This window comes from Agrilus planipennis, unplaced genomic scaffold (genome assembly GCF_000699045.2).
Source record: "Agrilus planipennis isolate EAB-ADULT unplaced genomic scaffold, Apla_2.0 scaffold6, whole genome shotgun sequence".
NCBI classification, from domain to species: domain Eukaryota; kingdom Metazoa; phylum Arthropoda; class Insecta; order Coleoptera; family Buprestidae; genus Agrilus; species Agrilus planipennis.
The window spans coordinates 2,093,213-2,114,552 of NW_020439302.1; the positions used below are offsets into that span (position 1 = coordinate 2,093,213).

The following is a 21,340-nucleotide window of genomic DNA, read 5'->3' on the forward strand; positions in this document are numbered from 1 at the left end:
ATTCCAAAGAAATCGGTTCAGTTGTTTCAATGATTAGCCTATACAGACAATTTTTTAAGACGCGTTTGTGTGTTAATAGCATATTATTAATATAATTTTATGAATATAAAAAAACAATTATTTTGATATTACTTACAGGTAAACACTTCAATTCAAAGGTTCGATTTTTTAATTATATGTATCTATATAGATTATAGACGGTGTGTAAATATCGAGTATATAAATTTCTATATTTTAAATAAATTAAAATGTATATTAAGGTACTTTTTGTTTTCTAAAGTAATTTTTACAATTGTGGGTGTTGTTTTAGTTTTGAAATTGGTTTTCACAGGCCGTAGGTATACAGAAAGTAAAATGATGATTAATTTTCACTATTAATTATACTTTATGAATCAGGGAAATAATTTATTCAACTAATTAACTCGTAAACTATCGTGTTTGCGCATCAACCAAGCGTACCGCAAATTTTCATGGTGGGAATACCCGTGTTGGTAAATGGTAATTGGAGCGAACTTTTGCTTTTCGTTTTCATTTTTTCTTTATAATTATGAAAATGTACCTACTCTATTTTTCCTAATTAAAAACGCATTATTTTTCACTACTTTCAATTTTTTAATCGTCTAATTGGCTTTGAAATGGGAATTGGAACATCACATATTTTAGCGCCTAAAATTTGTTCTATACACTAATGGCGAGTTGAACGACATACATAAGGATATTAGGTTTTGAAAAATATGACATGGTATAGGAGGATTTGTATTTATGAGTACCTTCGGCAATCTTTTTATAAAAATGGTTACGTTTTGTTCAAAAGATTTTGAGAGTTCGCGTAGATAGTTTTCAGAGGAGAAAGAAATGTTTTCAGATAGACGTGAACGTTTTGCCTTACCTGTATATTTCTAGATAAGATGCTATTTACTTTTGGAGCATATGAAAAGGATTTATTTTTTTTATCTCACTACTACAAAAACTCTAAACTTCCTAATCGTTTCTTTTAGTTCCCCAAAATCTAAATTCCATGTGCGCCCCTGTTGCCCGGTGTATTAAGTTGTATTTTTAGCTTTCTCTTTCCGTATTTAGTCCAGAGTGTTCTTTGGAGGTGTATTGAACTTACCGTATAGTTTTTTATTAATTAGGTCGCGGAAAGGCGCGAATAAGTTGATTAGATAAAAGTATATTTACATGTGTGCAAACAGGAAATCCAAAAAAAGCAAACTGTAGCAAAATTTTAGGGTTATCCTTGCCGAAACTGTTTTTATGATCTAAGATCGATAGAATTCTGTGTTGACCTTTTGTTTTATCCAATAAATCACATCAGTAAAACTTATGTTAGTCAGTGTTAACGCAATTTAATTAAATCACAATATTAATACGTTAATATCGATGCTTGTCTTACGTTTTTCTTTTGCATAATAATTGCATAAACAATTCGCGTAATAGACCAAGGGTTGAGCTGAAAGGGGTTGAGTATGGAAAATATGATGCGAAATGGATTCCTTCAAAAGGAATAAGTTTTGATTAGTTATTAATTAAAAGGCAATCGATATTTTTTTACCCGTTTACATAAAAATTTCTATAAGGATAATGATGATATTTCACTGGCTGTATTATTTTATTATTTATTTGAAAGCTTCCTTCATATAGGTCCACGAGATCGATAATAATTTATATTATGTGCAATTATGTGTTACATTATCAAGTCATTTTTAATTTAAGCAATTCCATCTCGTTGTAATTAATTCCAATATATCTACATGTGGACTTTCGTTTAGAAAAATGTACACAAAAAATAAATTTTCACCCAAATCTCACCAAACCTTTTGAAGAATACTTAATTTAATCTAATGTTAATTAAGCGCAAGGCAATTAAGAATTGTTGGTAATTTGATTTACGATAAAACAATTGTAAGGTCCTTCGCCGACATAATCTGATTATTGCAAAGTTCCACAGGAACCAACCAGGAATTTGATTATTCCATTATCAGTTGTGAATCGATCTACTAAACTTGTATAAAGCGCATTTTCTTGGTAAACTAGTAATGAACCAGCAAACTACGGAAGTTTAGGATATTAAATTAATTTTCAGTTTAGTACGTTCACTTCGAAAATTCACAGGATTTATGAGTTAAACTATTTGAAGTAACTTTAATATANCTGTTCACGGTAGACGGCGCACGGCGGACTAGCGTCATTGCCTGGGCGCTGTTGTATAACATGAAGAGTGGGGCGGCAGTTCGTAGAAACTCGATAAGTTAGTTCGGGCAAGAGGCCACTCACTTACGTTTAAAAACACTGCGAGGCCAGTGAGACGTGCCTAGCATAATTTATTCACATTATACGGGGTTTCCGTTAGGCGATGCAAAAATTAAAAGCAATTATTATACATATCTATAGTCACCTATAAATTTATACTGTTTAAATCGTCCGCTGATTGTTTTCGTTCATGTAAGTACACAGTTAATAACATAATGAAAAAGATCCGATTACAGTAATTTATCTAATCTTATCTTCTTTGTCGCTTTCTGAATCTAACTCAATGTGTTGTACTATATTTTGTACATACCTGATAACGGTAATCAAAATTTCGAGGTATTTTTGTTGCTACTGAGTAGGTATTAATGAGTAATCAAGTACACAGTGTAGGAGACTAGATTCCTGTCTAATAAGCAAAATACACAGCGTGTGACTCACTCTTTCCCTTAAAAATAACTAACAATAAATAATATGCAAGATGTAACTCATTTAAAAAGACTAATACATAATAAGAAATACCTAGAGTGTGACTTGAAAAAAAAGAGCAATAAGCAATACACAGTGTGTAACTCACAAAAGACTAGCAATAAGCTAAACATAGGGTGTGACTTAAAAAGACTAGCAATAACCAATGCATAGAGTGTGACTCATATAAAAGACTATAACTATAAGCAGTACCTAGAGTGTGACTTGAAAAAGACTAGCAATAAGCAAGACTTAGGGTGTGACTTAAAAATTAACTAACGATAAGTTTTATTTGAAAATTCACTTACCTAATTTACATTCGCAGATATAGCCGCTGAACATTAAAATATTATTTCATACGTAATTATTATTATTTTTTATTGTTGTAATAACAAAGACGAGATATAAAATATTTATTTATTCCTCTAATTAATAAGTACATTTTCAAAAAAAGAAACAGATTTTCTTAGTTATTAATAATAAAATTAATTATTTTTTTAATTTCAAGCAACATTCGCAGACGATTGGGCCCGTTTGTATAGAAACACTTTTCATTCTTGGTTTCACATTGACTTGTATTGCTTTATCAGATTTTTGGTTTCCTAATAAGTCATCTGTATCGCCCATAATTCCCTGATCACCGTCTTCAGAACGAGAAACTGGTGACTGTGGTTCATTTTTTATGATTACATCAGTACAGTCATTAACATCTTCTTCGTCATTACTCTCTTGACCTTCACTACTTAAATGTTTATCTGTAGACGTCCCTTTTGTTGTATTGTCCAAAAAAGATGTGACATCTTCTTGGTTATTGTCGTATTCGTTTTGAGATAAAAATGACGATGTTGTTCCTTCTTCTTGTTTGATGATAATGGTTTCTTTGATGTCCATGGAGGGCTCTAATACTGACTCGGTTTTCTCAGGATAGAAGCTGATACTTGTTGAAGGCTGTTCTTCTTTTATAAATAATTGGGAAATTTCGAAGGATGATTTTTGTTCATTTTTTTGACAGTCGCTAACGCGCTGTTTTGATCGTTGCCCAACATCGTCTCTCCCTTCATTTTGTTCATTATTTCCTATCTGAAAAGTAATGTCAAAGTTAAGATAGTATTATTCTCGATCTTGACTTCCTCATCGTTAACAAAAGTTAAGTAGATTACATATCAATACATATTATAGAAGATACGCTCGATAGTGTGAACGAAACGCGTTTGTTCACATTATCGATTTGCTCACACTATAGTCGTCTATAATTAACAAAATAAACGTACATTTAAAAAGGGATCCACAAGCGCTGGTTGAGACGATAAATTTTGCCTAGAAATCTTTAAAAAGCGAATTCCAAATCGCTTTTTAAAGCGTTGTAGCCATCCATCGCTGGCTGTGAATTCTTTATCATTTTCACTTATTCGTGAGTGAATCAGTTTCGCCTGCTGCTTAATTATTTCGCCACTCACAAAAACATTTTTACTTCGTTGATCGAGAAACCAATCATACAATTCCTTCTCCATTCTGGGAAACTCTGAACTCTTTAGCGTTTTCCTTTTACCAGGTCCGAGATATGTATTTTTCACCGTGTTGGATATTATTTCCCTGTTTTGTTTTATTTTGGAAATTGTGGATTTCGCGACACCGTATTTTTTTGCTAAATACGTAACACGTTGTCCATCGTTCAATCCCTGGATCACAAGCGATTTCTCATAAAGAGTCAGGTACTTTTGTTTTTTAAGCGACATTTTACGTTTTGATGTGCAAAAAATTACTTATTGTGCCACACCGTATGCAGATAACACATCCACTAACAACGAACTGTGTATCTATAATAAGTATTTAAAGTGGATTTACGAATAGAACAACATCTCTCTAGCTAATACGACTGGGAACATGGCAAATATATCGGGGATTTACATCAATGACGTAACAACAGCGGCTGCAAGTATCGATTTTTAAGGTCAACGGACATTCGTTTCTATGAGCGGAATCTTAATCTGTTCACGGTAGACGGCGCACGGCGGACTAGCGTCATTGCCTGGGCGCTGTTGTATAACATGAAGAGTGGGGCGGCAGTTCGTAGAAACTCGATAAGTTAGTTCGGGCAAGAGGCCACTCACTTACGTTTAAAAACACTGCGAGGCCAGTGAGACGTGCCTAGCATAATTTATTCACATTATACGGGGTTTCCGTTAGGCGATGCAAAAATTAAAAGCAATTATTATACATATCTGTAGTTATCTATAAATTTATACTGTTTAAATCGTCCGCTGATTGTTTTCGTTCATGTAGTAGTAGTATCTCTAGTGCTTTTTATCGTACTCTATATTCTCGAAACTCTTATTTCGAGATATATTCTAAATACTAATGTTAGAAAGAGAAAAGAAATGAGACTTATTAAATGCAGCGTCATCTACTGTTGACTGAGCGGCATGGCCTAGGGGTTTAGATCGTTGCTTCACATTCAAGAGGACGCCGGCTCTATTCCCGATCGGTACATATCGTGTTTTTCTGTAATCATTAGACAAGTGCTGGGTAGTAATATTTCACAGATAAAAAATCAGTGTTCTACCATCTTCTGTAATTATCATCTATCTCATCTTTCTCACCTCAACCACCCCACCACCCATCCCTACGATTCCTAAAAGGAGGCTGAAAGAGGAAGTTCTCCCTGGTTGCATCTTGAGAGGGACTGCCCACGCACCAGCATTTAATAGCTGATGGGAAGGAAACACCCAAATGAATTTACCATTGTAACTACACTCTCTTCCTTTGCAAATTCTCATAAATTTAGCAATTGTTTTAAGCCGAGGACCAAAACACCAAAACCAATGTGGGAATAAGACTAAGACCAAAGGTAAAAGTGATCAAGTAATTCAAGTCTTGATCTCTCCCTTGGTTTCCTCATCGCTAACAAACGTTCAATACAACATTTATAGATAGATACCAATCGCAGATAACACATTCGATATTGTGAACGAAAAAAGAAACATTATCGATCTCTTCTCGTTAATATGTACTAAGCGTCTGTAATAATAACAAAATAAACATACATTTTTGAACGGGTCCGCAGGTTCTGGTGGAGAAGACAATTCTTCTCCAAAAATTTTTAAAGAGCGAATTCCAAATCGTGATTTAAAGCGCTGTAGCCATCCGTCGCTGGCCGTGAATTCATTATCATTTTCACTAATTTGTGAATTAATTAGTTTTGCTTGTTGCTTAATTACTTCACCACTCACAAACAGATTTTGGTTTCGTTGATGAAGAAACCACTTGTACAATTCTTTTTCCATTCTGGGAAGCTTCGGACTCTTTAATGTTTTCCTTCTAATTGATCCGAGATTTGTATCTGTCACAGCTTTAGATATTAGTTCCCTGTTCAGTTTTATCTTGCAAATTGTCGATTTTGCGACACCATATCTTTTGGCCAAATGCGTCACGCTTTGACCATCATTTAACCCTTGAATCACAAGCGATTTCTCATAAAGTGTAAGACACTTTCGTTTTTGAAGCGACATGTCACAGTTAAATTACGACTGGCCAACTGGAGTGTTATTTTACTGTTCACTCGTACAAGATTCGGATACGAGCGGTTTCGCTCATATGGAACGGTTCATGGAGGGGGTAAGAGGTGACTAACATTATGTTTCCCTCGATCAACCGCTACGTGCAATTTGTATGCGAATCTCGTTGTAGTGAACAGCAGTGGTGAAATATCGATTTCGTTGCCGTTTTTGTTAGTCCGGAATGTCTATGCTTGTCTTCAAAACTCCATGTCTCTAAACTTTCACCAGTCGCGCTCACTCTCAGTTTAATATTCGCTGGACAATTGCGATTGAATTCCGGAGTTCAACAATTAAAAGCTATTAAAATGACAATTGAATTTCTAGTGGAGAAGCTATTAACAGTTGAATTTCGCAAGATTGTAATTGAACCCAAACTACGTTTCATATTGTATTGCGATTGAATTCCGAAGTTCAACAACTAAACGTCATGAAAATAACAATTGAATTTCACGCAGAGAAACTATTAGCTGTTGAATTTCTTAGGATAATAATTGAATGCAAACCGTATACCCCGTATGTATTTTAAATTGCGATTGAATTCTGGAATTCAGTAAGTAACTACCAGTCGAATTTTACAGTGCTATAGTTGAATTCTGTTCGATAAAAATTAAATCCAAACCCTGTAACTAACATTTGATATTGAATTTCGATTTAATTCCGGAGTTCAACAACTAAACGTCATGAAAATAACAATTGAATTTCACGCAGAGAAACTATTAGCTATTGAATTTCTTAGGATAATAATTGAATGCAAACCGTATACCCCGTATGTATTTTAAATTGCGATTGAATTCCGGAATTCCGTAAATAACTACCAGTTGAATTTTACAGTGCTATAGTTAAATTTTGTTAGATAAAAATTGAATCCAAACCTTGTAACTAACATTTGATTTTGAATTTCGATTGAATTCCGGAGTCCAACAATTGACTACCTCGAAAAGAACAATTGAATTTCGGATGGAGTAGTTAACAGTTGAATTCTACACTGCCATCTTAAATCCTAACAGTATAGCAGTTGAATCTTGATAGGTATCATTTGAACTTCATGATAGGTACAAAGTCTAATTAATTGAAAATATACGACAGATATTATGTTCCCTGTTGTATCATTGGAATTTTATAGTTCAGAAGTTTAATTCTGCGGGTTATCGAGTAGATGTTCCATCAGTTTAATTCCATACTTTATAGGGTAGCAACGGAATTCCGTGGCGCAACACAATTGATTTCTATAAACTTGTAGGTAGGTACATAAAGGCCATAGTTAAATTTTGCAGTAAGGCAGTTGAATTTCAATATCTGAATTAAATAAACATGACATATGCTATATACATATTATATCAGCAACGCGTATCATGGTTCAAGTTTGGAATTCGTCATAGAGTACACTACATTTTTTGACATCATGCAGATAATATAATATTAAAACTTAAATCGAAATCAAAAGTGGGTTATAAAAATGTAAACAAACACGTAAGAGAACTCTACAAACATTTTCATAAATCGTTAAATTTCCATTTTTGTTTAGCGTAAACGCTGCTGCAATTCTCGTCGGCTTTCTGCTTCCGTTTAACGGGCACCGCCCGCAATTTAAAATATACGATAAAGCACCAGCAAAACCGACCCGAAGGTCATGAGATACTAAAATGACTGAAACATATATTGCATATATAGGTGCCTACATTTATTTTCCCATTTGCGCCACTTCTATGTGGAGATACAAATGCACACACGTATAAAATGTATGTTTGCACGCACGCACACTCCTGTGACACCATTCATTGACATTTCCGCAAAACTCCGGCTGCCGCTTAACTGATCAGGCCTTGCTACACAACGAACCGTTAATTAATTCAGACGAGTGTTTTGCAATTATTTACAACTGGTTGAGTTGCGCGATACAATTGGTACATGCTTACTACATGTTGTAAGCACTGCCTAATGTACGATCAGTCTACTATAGCCCCGAATTTTTCTACTCTTTCTTTGAATCATTTAGACAAATGCTGGAGCAGCAATGGATAAAGGAAAAATAAAATCTTTCACTTCTTTTCTGCCTTCATTCCGTCATCATCATCTTTCAACTCCATCCTTTTTTATGATTGCTAAAAGGAGATTGAAATGGTCTTTCCACCGTACCCTTCGGCTTTGCACTACAGTGTAGGGGTCGAAAGGGCTGCCCGTCCACCAGCAGTGATCGGACTTTTCTTTTTGAAGATCTCTGAGAGATATGTTTCCAAGTTTCCATGTTAGAATGCATTTTGATCTCAGGAATTTGTCACCATGGATGGGGACATGGGTCCAGCACCACACTCCAAAAACGAAACATTAGTTCAAGCAGTGACAGGAAGCTGATGGGTCAACGCCAAAGAAAACGAAGTCGTTCGCATCTACACGAAACATCGTGGCCAGCTTTTTGGGATGCTAATCACGAACGAATATTACTCCAACCTTCTTGACCATATGGATGTCAAAATTGTTGAAGAAATTAATCATCTTCTACCATGACAACGCACCTGCATACAAAAGCACGTTGGTGATGGGAAAACATCAGAATTTTGGGTACAATTGCTTGACCAACCCCCTGTTCTCCTGATTTTGTACCGTCAGACTTCTACCTGTTCCCAAACTTGAAGAAATTTGTTTCTGGGAAATGCTTTGCCCCCAAAGATAATGTTGATAGGGCTGTAGATGAATAGTTGCAGTCTTCCAGACTTTCTCACTCTTGGGAAAGAAAAATGACATTGGAGGAACACTGGAACAAGTGTGTTCAAGTCGAGGGAGATTATGTAGACAAATAAAATCATTTATTAACAGAAAATCGCAATCTTCATTGTCAAACCCACAACTTTTCACCTTGCCCTTGTATATCTAAGCATTCATACCATAAATTCAAGCTTCCTAACTCAAGGGTTGGGGCTGTGCCTTAACCGATACCTTAAACCCCCGTTTCACCCTTTCAGGGGTTGAATTTTAAAAAAATCCATCCCAGTGTTCGCCTATGTTGTGTAAAGAACGGCTGTGTATTGCGATTTTTATTTATACTGCTTTCGATTATTGATTATTATTTTTATAAAGTAATGTAAATATTATGATCTCAAAACGTAGAAGTTAAACAATTTAACAATTGTGAAAAAACTGGGCCAAAGATGACATAATTATTGACGAACCATTTGCCAAAAGCAACAGCGAGACAGTTTACATATGACTTTAATTTTGTAAACCAAAATCATTAAATTTGGTTTGTATCATCAATGGGTTATAGGTACAATTTATGTGTAAAACTATAAACACGACGAAAAATTGTTTGATTTCAATTTTAATAACTATATTTTACCGTAATGAATGATAATATTATAAATTACAATTATTGACTAGGGGTACGTAACATTAATTAACTGACGACTTAATTGTTTCAAGTGGGTATAATTAAGGAAATAATTAACCAAATAAAAGTGGCGTCATACTTTAAACTAAAATAGGCTTTTATTAACCATTACCGTAAGTTGAAGCGTTAAAAAATTGTTCTTATTATATAACAGATAATAGGGGCGCAATGATATTCACATGGGGGTGGCCCGTGGCTTCTCCAGGACCTATATATTATAATTTAGATTTTCATCAAGGTGTATAAGACATTAGTATCCCCAAGTCTGCAGGTGAAGTAGACTGGTGCACTCGCCGCTATCTCTTCTCTCTACGGGGTTAGGTGGAGAGTGCTATGCCTGCAAATTTACTGCTAACGTAACCGTTGTCATGGTACTTTGCTGGCGCTGACAGAGGTGTTGTAGCCACGCTCTTAGCTCTTCACTTAGGTATTTATTACGAATATTGAGACCATTACAAGGTCTAATTTAAAAATTACAGAGCCCTATAAACTGATACGATAATTTGACATACTTTTTTACACAACATTGTATATATACATGAGATAAATTATATTTATTTTGTGAGAAAATAGGCGAAGAGACCTATTTCACCCGATTTTAATTGAATTTCTCCTAGAGTCTTAGCTTTCACATTTACTTTCATACATTAACTGATTACATATAGCATCTGCTTGTCTACAATATCAATTTTTCACGCCTGTTATTAGCAGAAAGTTTCTAATTATCGAAGTGTAACGACATTGCAGTATATCATCTCTGCATGAAAAAACAGTTTCCTTCAAATTAACAAATGTTGCAGCGATGCAGTTCTAATACTAATACAGGGTGTGTTCAAGAAAAGATGTAACGTAGCCTGTAAGTGTGTTGATAAATCAGAGGGTAAATACAATCACCAGATTGTTGCAGAACCGATTTCTTGATCATGGTAGACAATAACAATTATAAAAGGATATTCGTCAACACTAGCCGATCATAACTCAAAAATTATTGATCCTTATAATTTTTGCGAACAATTGAGTGATATATATCCCTTCTTTTTACAATAGTATCAAGACACCCTGTATACATATATACAAATTAATATTTACATTAGACACTTAAATTTTAAAAGATAAAGTAGAGTTAAGAAAAAATAGGATTCAAATGTCGCGTTCTAGAAACTTCTGCAGATTTATTGGATTTATGTCATTATACTGTGTATGTTCGTGACCTCCGATTGTTTTCAGTTGAAAAAAACGTTTATTTTCAGAACAGTTGCACTGTCCTGGTGTATTCCCAATGGAACAATGTATAAATAAATACAGGAGCGCTGCAAACGCACAAAAGTAAATTTATAGGCCTGTAAATTAAAAAGGAAAGTGAGGTTTTGTCCGTTATTAAAAACGAACAGAATGCTACGTTTTGGTTTATTGATTTTTGCACAGGTCACAGAACAATGGTCTCTAGGGATATCGCCATCGGCAAATTGACTTCTATTTTATTTTTAATTTGTATGTCATTTCCGTGATGTTGTGTTGTGGTTTCGAATTGATAGAAAATTTCATGGTTCGACGATTTTACAATGGTGTAATTTCAAGGACCGGATTAATCATCGAAATTATGAGAATTGTAGGAAGTGACAGAAAATTCTCAATGTGCACAAGTATTTTAACATTTTTTACTTGGAAATCGCCATCTGATCCAATGGGTTTCATTTGAAATACATACATACTTGCATTTCAAATCTAAATACAAAAATACAAAATTCCTATTCCAATTTTGCATTTAAAATTTAAATCAATGATTTAATTAAATTTTTGGAGCGATTTTTGGCCTGGAGTCCCAATTCTAGGAATTGTATGAAATTCCGATATTGTACTAGGAAATTAATAAAACTAATGCTTTCTGTGAATAAAATACTCTAACTTTGGGCATTGGATAAACTCCAATTTGTCATAAATCTACCTAGCCAAACAATGACGTCACCAATGCAGGTAACTATGCAGAAATGGAGCAATTTTCAAAAAATTATTCAAAAAAATCTTTTTTATTTATGAAGTCATAAAAGACTGCCACCTTCTGATACGTAATTCTATTATGTAGAATGACCGAAAATCGATGAAAAAATTTTTGGAGGCCCAATTCTGGACAATTACCATGGAATTTCATAAACCACTATATTTTGTGATAGCACAGCATTTTCTTAATTCTTGTGTTTTTTGATTTGATTGCATAATAAAAGAATTTTTATGTTTTCCAATTTACCAGGTCTTCAGGTAATCTTCTAAAGGCCTCGGCGTTTAATGAAAAGCCTAATTTTGCTTTAAGCTTGTGGCACATATGGTTCATACGTCAAATAGTCCACTGTCCTAATTAACTTAATTTTCTGCGTACTGTCATCATTTCTTTTAGACGCACAGTAACCACATCAACAATAGTATGTCAGTAAAGGATAGTCGTTAGTGTAATCTTGTGATAGTTGTTGTATTCGATTCGGCGCGAACCCGGCTACCAATTTCCCGCGGATTTAGTCGCTAATTCACTTGAACTGAATTACAAACGGAATTTCGCTCGCTAATATATCTATCTCCCAAGCCCTCTTGATTTATTCGAGTCGATACGTAATATAATAGGTAAATAGACCACCAAAGTCTAAAACAAAAAGAACTTAATACAGTTTGGAATTATAGTTACGTAGAATATTGCGACTTGAACGTTATCATTCCACTATTTGTGAGATTGACTTTCGAACGCGTTCGTTATCAGTACAACAGCATTAATAATAGTAGTAATAATAATAATAATAATAATAATGGCGAGGTGGGCAGTTATTGTTATCGCATCCAGTGTCAGGCAATCCATGCTGCCGTCGAGATGTAATAATGCCAGTTTCACTGATGGGAATTCGGTTGGTACTTTTGTCGGAAAATTGTGAAAAACGGTCGTCGGTGATAAATAAAAAAAGCGCCGCGAATGCGTCTGGAAACTACGACACCATCAGCCGTTTTCGTCGTTAACAACCTTCGAGATGGACGAATGTATGAAGCTGCTTAGGGAAATGATGGTAGGTAAATAATCGGTTCGTAATTAATAAAGTAAATGTCAAAGTGTTACTTGTATTTAAGTTGTACTTTTACACATTGCGATTACCGTTTTTGTAACTTCAAAGCTGCAATAAGATTTACTTTTATTTCGCGTAGCGTAAGCGTTACCTTCACGTACTTTCGCAATTTTTTTCTGTTGCGGTCTTGATTTTTACAAGTACGTAATGTTATAAAACATAACAATATAGCAGTAGTAATAATACTAATAATAATCGATTATTGTATTTTATTTTCGTGAGTTTCGTATGCATCAGGCCTGACTATTTCTCGTTGTTTATATCCCTTAATGCTGTAGATATGTGTTCATGTGTGTGTGTGTGTGTGTGTGTGTGTATGGAGTTATGCAAGTGGCTGAATGTACGTAATTATCGCGAGCTGCGCACATTAAACTTCCACATCCGTAATTATCTCGTTTTGTAATCGTTTGCTAACGTACGTACATACATACGTACGTACAAACGTGTACGCGATTGTTTACATCTACAATAGGTACGAATGTGTATGTCTGTAGAGATTGGATCTAATAAGTACATTTTTGTACGCGCTGGTTATCCAGGGACGGACTTTTGATAATTTTTGTCACGTCCGTCCGTCCGTCAGTCGAAAAATTGGCGAATGCAGTTTATTTTCAGCTTCCTTTCGTACGATATTATTTAAAGGTGTATGTCTGGAGTGCGGAGCTGTACGGGTGCGAAACAAAAGGTTAGAAGCTTTCAAAATGTGTTGTTGCAGGCTAATAATGAGGATACCGTGGATAGAGAAGGCTAGAAATGAAAAGGGATTAGAAAGGACTCTATGGAAGTCGATAAGGAATAGGCGAGATAGGTCGTTAGGACACCTTCTCAGGCATGAAGGGCTAGTCAAAAACACATTAGAAGAAGAAATAGGAGTTAAGAGAAGTACTGCTAACTGTACTCTTGCCTCTCTTATCAAAATTTTTGATGTATTCTGCAAATTCTAATTAACTTAAAATTCAAAAATTGAAAAAAAAAACCTTTATACCTATAGCTATTGCTTTCACAATTAATTTATCAAAAAACTGATAATTCCTTCTGCGATTATGTTATTATCAAAGAGTTATGTAGGTGTTATGAATACTGTTGCTATTAATTTACAACCGGTAGTGACTTTTAGCAATAGAAATCTGCTATTATGTTTACAAAAGGGAGACCTCCCATGGAGTTTTTAATATTTTCTAAAGTTTTTTAACTGAACTGTGTGTAATAATTTAATATTAAATAAATCTAAAGAGTGTTTCTATGCAATATTGTGATAACCCTGTACATTTGTTACCGTTTGTTTTTGGATTTTTACATGTTCATCATTACGTTTGTCTAAGAAACTTCTAGTCTGTCCAATATAAAAAGCAACAACTACTAAATATCAATAAGAGTATAATTCATTGTTCGCATAATAGTTGTGTAGTGGTCATCAATTTTTATATGCCTTATGACACTTTTTAGCATATAGCTACCCTTTATTTAAATGTTACCTATTGACATTTGACAAAACCATAAAGACTATGAAATACCAAAAGATAATTGACTATACTTACATTGCATTCATTTTATTAAAGTGCAAAGGTAAAAATAAAACAAGTCTGTATCAGTAGCGGTGCATAAATGTTTAACCCATAAATAGAAGGAGTTTGCTACATCCTTCTTGCTACATTAAACCCTTTTTTCATGTACCTACTTCAGTTATTTCAATGAATAAGGGTCACATACATGTAATAAACTTTATTAGCAATATATCACTAAATGTTTTGTCTTACAATTTTCTTTTTTCTTTTCAGGAATACACTAGTCTAGAAAATATAACTGAGAAAAAGGAAGGGGTTTCCCCGTTCCCTACCGAATGTGATGTAGAAGTAAGAAAAAAATCTGGGGATCGAACTGTTACTAACAGGTCTCAAACGATTCATGGATAGTAAGTGCCTTTTTAATGTCCAAATGATTGATTATTTCGTTAATTATTATTTTGATAATTTATATTACGTATAGATAATAGTAGGGATTTAATTGAAGAAAATTTTAATCACAATATTTAATCGATTAAATTCTCAAAATTGAAAACGTTTATAAAGGTTATTTTTTTAAATTGTTTCCTATTTTATTATTATTTAAAATTAAATTAAGCTATTTTATGACAAAGCTGAACTTAAGTGAGGTATCGTTTAATTACTGGCATTTTATTAACTCATCGTCAATCATTTGTTATCCCACGATCTGGGATACAGTATCGACAACCTACTTCCAGTGTTGATCTTTAACATTGGACTATTCATTTTGCTTTCCGTCTTTACCGGAAGCTGTTGTAGATTTGGTAGATTGGCTTTTAGATAGACAAAGTTTTTATTTACTAATGATTTTAACGAGAGGTAGCTGTATGTATTTATCACAAACGGTAATCTAATAATAAGCTATGATTTTCTGCAATATACCAGGTGTTAATAAAAACTACTTGTACTGTCAAATTCTTTGCAAAATTCTGTCAATTTTACTCCTTTACTGTTTTACAATCGGATGTTTAATTACGAAGTTATGTAGTATTAAAGATCAACCAATCGCACTTTAGTAACTCTGCTGCAAGTAGAGTGAAGTTAACATTGATTTCTGTTCAGCTGCTACTAGCCGTGTCTCGCCGACTTCTACATGCAGCAGTCACTGCGCTCTCTGATTGGTTAATGTTTACTGTCTCGTTGCTCGCTAATTATTCGTCGTATCAAAAAACTAAAAAGGAAAATGTTTCTCGAAATTTTAGAACGAATTCAATGGTGCATTTTTCTTGTAATATTTATGAACATTATGCGAATCAGGCTAAAAACAATTGTAGTTTAAATAATCGTGATTTTAGCGTAAGTGAATTGGAGAATTCTATAGAAGATCGTCCGTTGAATATGAAAAAGGTAGTAAAAATTTATATCGATGGTACTGGGCGAAAAATTTTTAAAAATCAAATGCTGCAAATATACAAAGGTGAAATGGTACTGCTCAGCGACAAGGGCGAAAGAGTAATATATTCACTAAGTAAAAAAAAACAAGAAAATAAAGATTAATTTTCAGGAAATTTTACGAAAAGATGTTAACATAACTCATTACAAACCGTACACAAATAAAAAAGAAATCCATATCACGAACACAACTGCCGAAGAATGCAAACTTTACAAACTGCAGTTCGACAATACGGACGATATGAACATGATTTTGGGGGAATTACACAAATATTTCAACAACGATTTTAGGGGTCGTCCACGATCGAATTCCCTTACAGAGAAAGCTCCTTTAGCGCCCCAAAACGAAGAGCGGGTTCAAATAAGGCATCGACTATTAAAACTCCTCGGAAGGAGGTCCAGCAAAGACATGCTGGAGAAAAAGGGGATTATAAGGAACGAACCGATCTTCGGGAATACACTAAACAATTTGTATAGCAAATATCGTGTGCCAGTGCCGCCATTCGTTGTTAAAATCATTAACATAATCGAATTGCCGAAAAATATACGGAGTCTTGGACTGTACAGGGCGTCTGGGAATTTAGCGACGATTCAGAAAATACGATTTCAAGTCGACAGAAATAATCTGTCGATTTTGAATGACTACATGAACGATATCGATGTCTTGACTGGGGCTTTAAAATTGTTTTTTAGAGAATTAAACGAACCTGTGATACCACATAAAACGTATGAAGAACTACTGCAATTTGTAGGTATGCAAACTAAATATATTGTTTTTTTTTTTTTTTAATTTGTGGGGCTGTCCATAACTAAGTTCATCAGCATTATAAGATCGTCAGTCCTAAGACTGATTGGACACGCGTCTCCACTCCTTCCTATCCTTTCTTCTACCCATCTACACCTGGCGCCTTATTATTCTTTAAGTCTTTTAATGCTACATCGAACTCTTCTCTCATAATGGCATAACCTGGCTCACTTATCTCCACACTATCTTTCTTCTTTGAGGTGCAGGATTATTCGTTAACACTTGATTTGGTATCTAAAATATCTGCTTTTTGTTTCATTATCATAAAGTCGTCAGTCCTAAGACTGATTGGACACGCATCTCCACTCCTTATCCTGAGCTAATCTTCGCATTTCCCTAAAACTGGAACATCCCACATTGTTAACTATTTGTGAACAGTAATCTAATCTAGGTCTTCCTCTACTCCTTTTAACTCGTGTTTCTGTCTCCAATATGTCTCTGACTAGACCATCATACTTAAGAAGGTGTCCTACCAACCTATCTCGCCTATTTCTTATTGACTTCTATAGAGTCCTCTGTTCTCCTATTCTTTCCAATACCTCTTCATTTCTAACCTTTTCTACCCACGATATCCTCATCATCCGCCTATAACACCACATTTCGAACGCTTTAATGCCAATTAACCAATTAATATTGATCGGCTTTGAAAACCTAGCCAAGGAATCGAAAAATATCCTTTTAAAACACCACCCAAGAGAACCCCATGTATTCATTTGTGATCTCAATCTCAGTTGACCCATATCGAAAGACCAATTTGCAAGAATTTTTTTTTACCTTGCGTCTAACTTTTAGATAAGGATTTACATCCTAGCGCGATAGAAAAAATAAAATACTCAATCAATAAAATGGACTTGCCTCATAAAAAGACATTTTTGACTCTTCTAAAGCATCTGGTTCACGTTGAAAAATTCAAGCAGGACAACAAAATGGACGCTTACAATATTTCAATAGTGTGGGGGCCCACGCTGATATGGCCGCCGGAAACCTCTCAAGAAAACATCCTGGAGAACCACACTAATGCCAATAAAATTATTGAAATATTATTAAACATTTACAGGAACGAATTCCTTAGTGAATCGGTAAGAAAACAAATATAAATAATAATTTTTATTATAACCAATTTTTATGTTTTCCAATTTACCAGGTCTTCAGGTAATCTTCTAAAGGCCTCGGCGTTTAATGAAAAGCCTAATTTTGCTTTAAGCTTGTGGCACATATGGTTCATACGTCAAATAGTCCACTGTCCTAATTAACTTAATTTTCTGCGTACTGTCATCATTTCTTTTAGACGCACAGTAACCACATCAACAATAGTATGTCAGTAAAGGATAGTCGTTAGTGTAATCTTGTGATAGTTGTTGTATTCGATTCGGCGCGAACCCGGCTACCAATTTCCCGCGGATTTAGTCGCTAATTCACTTGAACTGAATTACAAACGGAATTTCGCTCGCTAATATATCTATCTCCCAAGCCCTCTTGATTTATTCGAGTCGATACGTAATATAATAGGTAAATAGACCACCAAAGTCTAAAACAAAAAGAACTTAATACAGTTTGGAATTATAGTTACGTAGAATATTGCGACTTGAACGTTATCATTCCACTATTTGTGAGATTGACTTTCGAACGCGTTCGTTATCAGTACAACAGCATTAATAATAGTAGTAATAATAATAATAATAATAATAATAATGGCGAGGTGGGCAGTTATTGTTATCGCATCCAGTGTCAGGCAATCCATGCTGCCGTCGAGATGTAATAATGCCAGTTTCACTGATGGGAATTCGGTTGGTACTTTTGTCGGAAAATTGTGAAAAACGGTCGTCGGTGATAAATAAAAAAAGCGCCGCGAATGCGTCTGGAAACTACGACACCATCAGCCGTTTTCGTCGTTAACAACCTTCGAGATGGACGAATGTATGAAGCTGCTTAGGGAAATGATGGTAGGTAAATAATCGGTTCGTAATTAATAAAGTAAATGTCAAAGTGTTACTTGTATTTAAGTTGTACTTTTACACATTGCGATTACCGTTTTTGTAACTTCAAAGCTGCAATAAGATTTACTTTTATTTCGCGTAGCGTAAGCGTTACCTTCACGTACTTTCGCAATTTTTTTCTGTTGCGGTCTTGATTTTTACAAGTACGTAATGTTATAAAACATAACAATATAGCAGTAGTAATAATACTANACGATTTTCCTGCTTTTCCATTTTTACGAAAACCACAGAGGCGTCTTGTTCAGCGTGCTGTCAAACCTACACTAGCAAGGAGATCGGGCTGAAACTATAGCTACAAGCTATCCAAGGATGGTACTATAGAATGTCACCTCAAGGTAGGCCTAGTGGCGTCATCTCTTGGTTAGGCCGGAAACTTATCAATCCACCCTCGTAGATAGAAATCAATGCGGAAATTTCCTACTTAACTAAATTTGTTGACCTTTTTATACATATATAAGTGTAATATATAAGGGTACCTACCACTGGCGTAGCTAGGAAGTATTCCTAAGGGACAGTCACCGTGACAATATTGATAACATTCGGTAAACGAACGGGGGTTTTGGGATATGATAGAGTAGATAATTTAAGGAGGAATGGTCTTAAACTTTTTAAAGATTTAGACAGAAAACACTGTATTTTCATCAGAAGTGTTGATGATTTTTGTAGGGTGAGAACAGTACTCCCCCTTGGTCGCCCTAGCTACGCCCGTGATACCTACATGGAAAGATGAAATACTAAAATGTGATCGTAATAGTAGTTAAAATATTAGTGTTATGTGTGCTTTTTAAGGAGTCTAGTCCGCCGTTTAGTGTTAGAAATAGGATTAATGTAAACGCAGTATTAAATGGTAATTCTCAAGAATCGGCCAAGTCAAGTAGAAAAGACTTACAACAAGATAGTTCCACAAAAACGAGTGCGAAGTCAAAGTTTGGATCTATGGAAAATCTTTTTAAAGCGATGAAAAAAGATTCTGTCTCGTCACCAAAAGGTACTTTTTTGTTCTTGCTTCTTTACTTTTTGCGTCTTTCTTATGTTCAGTTAAGTAATTGGGTAATGTAGACTTAATAGATACTCATAATTTTCTATAAGTCTAGTCTTTACTACGAAAAACTTCTCATAACAATAACGTAGACATTATTATTTGAACTTTCTTCCTTAGTTTTGGGCCTCCATTAGAACTAAAGAGTTTATTACTATTACGATGAATTAGTATTGAAAAACTCATTTTTACATTTGACTTATCAGTCAATAAATGAGTTTTTCAATATACGGAGTGTTCCGTGTAAGGCGGTTTTGTTCATAACTTTGTCATTATACATTTAGTAAAAAAAATGTTTTCATAAAAGTGGCTCGGAATCGTATGGTGTATATACAGAAAATATTTTCAGTCATACAGGGTGGACCAGTTCTTCTGGACGCTACCTAACTTCGTTATTTTACTTGGAAATCGAACACCCTATATATTTTTACATTTTTGATTTCCTTGTTTAATTTTAAGTCGACTTTAACAACGTCGACAAATATATAGGATGTTTCATTTAAATTGACGAAATTAGGTAGCGTCCAGAAGAAATGGAACACCCTGTATGACTGGAAATATTTTCTGTATATGTACCATATGATTCCAGACCACTTTTATAAAAACATTTTTCTTATTAAATTAGAATATTAAATCAAATTAATACAAAAGCAGAGTAATGGACGAAACTCCTTTACGTGGAACACCCTGTATACATCGGAATTGTTTAAAATTTATATTTTTCTCCAAGACCCAAAACTAGAAGAAGTCGAAGCGTCAATAAAATAACACATTTGTGTAGGAAAGGAATATAGAATATGACGACGTTTCGCATGAAATCCATAACCATCATCATTATTTCGTTTAACACGTAATTGGTAAAATTTTGTTATAGAAGACTAAAACACTGTAATAGTTTTTGACAAATTCGATTTCTGTTTATTAAGTACTTCGTTGAATTCTTTTTTTTTTTTTTTAATTAAATGAAGTGATATTAGTGATTATTTAAGATGCCAAATGGAACTTGGAAAGTCTCTGCAAGAATTCCAAGTCTAATATTCCAGAATTTCTACAACGTATCGTTCCGTTAATAGAAAAAAATATTGAAGTGGAAAACATTTATTCGAAACAGTTGAGCGACGAAAAGTTGGAAAAGATCAAGACGAAAATTTCCCGAAACAAATACGGATCGTTGGAGAAAAATAACGTCTACGAACTGGCTGCAACTGTCAAGTTGTTCTTTTCAGAACTGGATCCGCCCCTGATACCTCCGGAAAGTTTTTTGAAAATGGTCCACGCAATCGGTAAGTGACTATTATTATTTAATTTTTTATTTTGGTCCTTTGGGTGGGGGGGTAGGTTTTTGTGTAAAATTTTTTGATATATTTTTGTTTTGTGTGATAAGGGAAGGGTCATCAAGTGTTACGGAAGCAGAATTTTAGTAATTTTTAACCCTTTAACCCTCCTCCCCTTTGTCACGGTTATTTAAACGTTGGTATATATTCTTCGTCTTTATTTTTATTTATTCGTCTAGAAATGTAGAATTGATAGATATTAAGGATGTTTGGGGGGTACAATCGGAGACAAGAGTACATAAAATTAGAAATTCGTGATTAATTAGGTTATGCAGCATATCATGAGGTAAATAAATACTATCTATACTAAAAAAAAAAGTATACGGTTTGAGAGAAAATTTGGAATTTGACCAAAAACTTTGAATAAAATAAGAAATAACGAATAATATGGAAAATTTTTAACTGACTTTTGGCAGTGAATATGCCTTGATTTCAACTTCGAAACAAAAAAATATTTAGTTTCAATCT

General features: G+C 34.3%; 2 protein-coding genes across 5 annotated transcripts in view; one reads left to right on the top strand and one right to left on the bottom strand.

Moving 5' to 3' along the window:
• LOC108732357 (uncharacterized protein MAL8P1.12) overlaps positions 1-21,340 on the top strand; it is a 27,206-nt gene that overhangs the window by 3,855 nt on the left and 2,011 nt on the right. Inside the window, exons 2-7 of one of the 2 annotated variants that reach the window (XM_025978391.1) lie at positions 14,540-14,673; positions 15,601-15,757; positions 15,810-16,449; positions 17,295-17,581; positions 19,292-19,487; positions 20,528-20,821. In XM_025978391.1, coding sequence (XP_025834176.1) covers positions 14,540-14,673; positions 15,601-15,757; positions 15,810-16,449; positions 17,295-17,581; positions 19,292-19,487; positions 20,528-20,821 — 1,708 coding nt within the window. Of the gene's footprint in view, positions 1-14,539; positions 14,674-15,600; positions 15,758-15,809; positions 16,450-17,294; positions 17,582-19,288; positions 19,488-20,527; positions 20,822-21,340 lie in introns of both variants that reach the window. The other variant, XM_025978390.1, reaches the window with a different exon arrangement.
• LOC108732366 lies at positions 3,155-12,664 on the bottom strand. 3 transcript variants are annotated; one of them, XM_018463146.2, is made up of 2 exons: positions 11,906-12,664; positions 3,155-3,798 (listed from the first exon to the last, which is right to left on the bottom strand). In XM_018463146.2, the coding sequence occupies exons 1-2, from the start codon at positions 11,987-11,989 to the stop codon at positions 3,208-3,210; spliced, it is 675 nt and encodes a 224-aa protein (XP_018318648.1). In that variant the 5' UTR covers positions 11,990-12,664; the 3' UTR covers positions 3,155-3,207. The 3 variants fall into 3 exon arrangements, with proteins under 3 accessions (XP_018318648.1, XP_018318641.1, XP_018318636.1); XM_018463139.1 differs by lacking the exon at positions 11,906-12,664 and adding an exon at positions 7,955-9,554; XM_018463134.1 differs by lacking the exon at positions 11,906-12,664 and adding an exon at positions 3,990-5,647.

Bases quoted from the DNA above. Each gene is read 5' to 3' on its own strand.
- LOC108732366 (XM_018463134.1), bottom strand. From the start codon at position 4,454: ATGTCGCTTAAAAAACAAAAGTACCTGACTCTTTATGAGAAATCGCTT. The intron at 3,799-3,989 runs GTACGTTTATTT...ATTACTTTTCAG, and splicing joins TTGTGGATCCCTTTTTAAAT to ATAGGAAATAATGAACAAAA.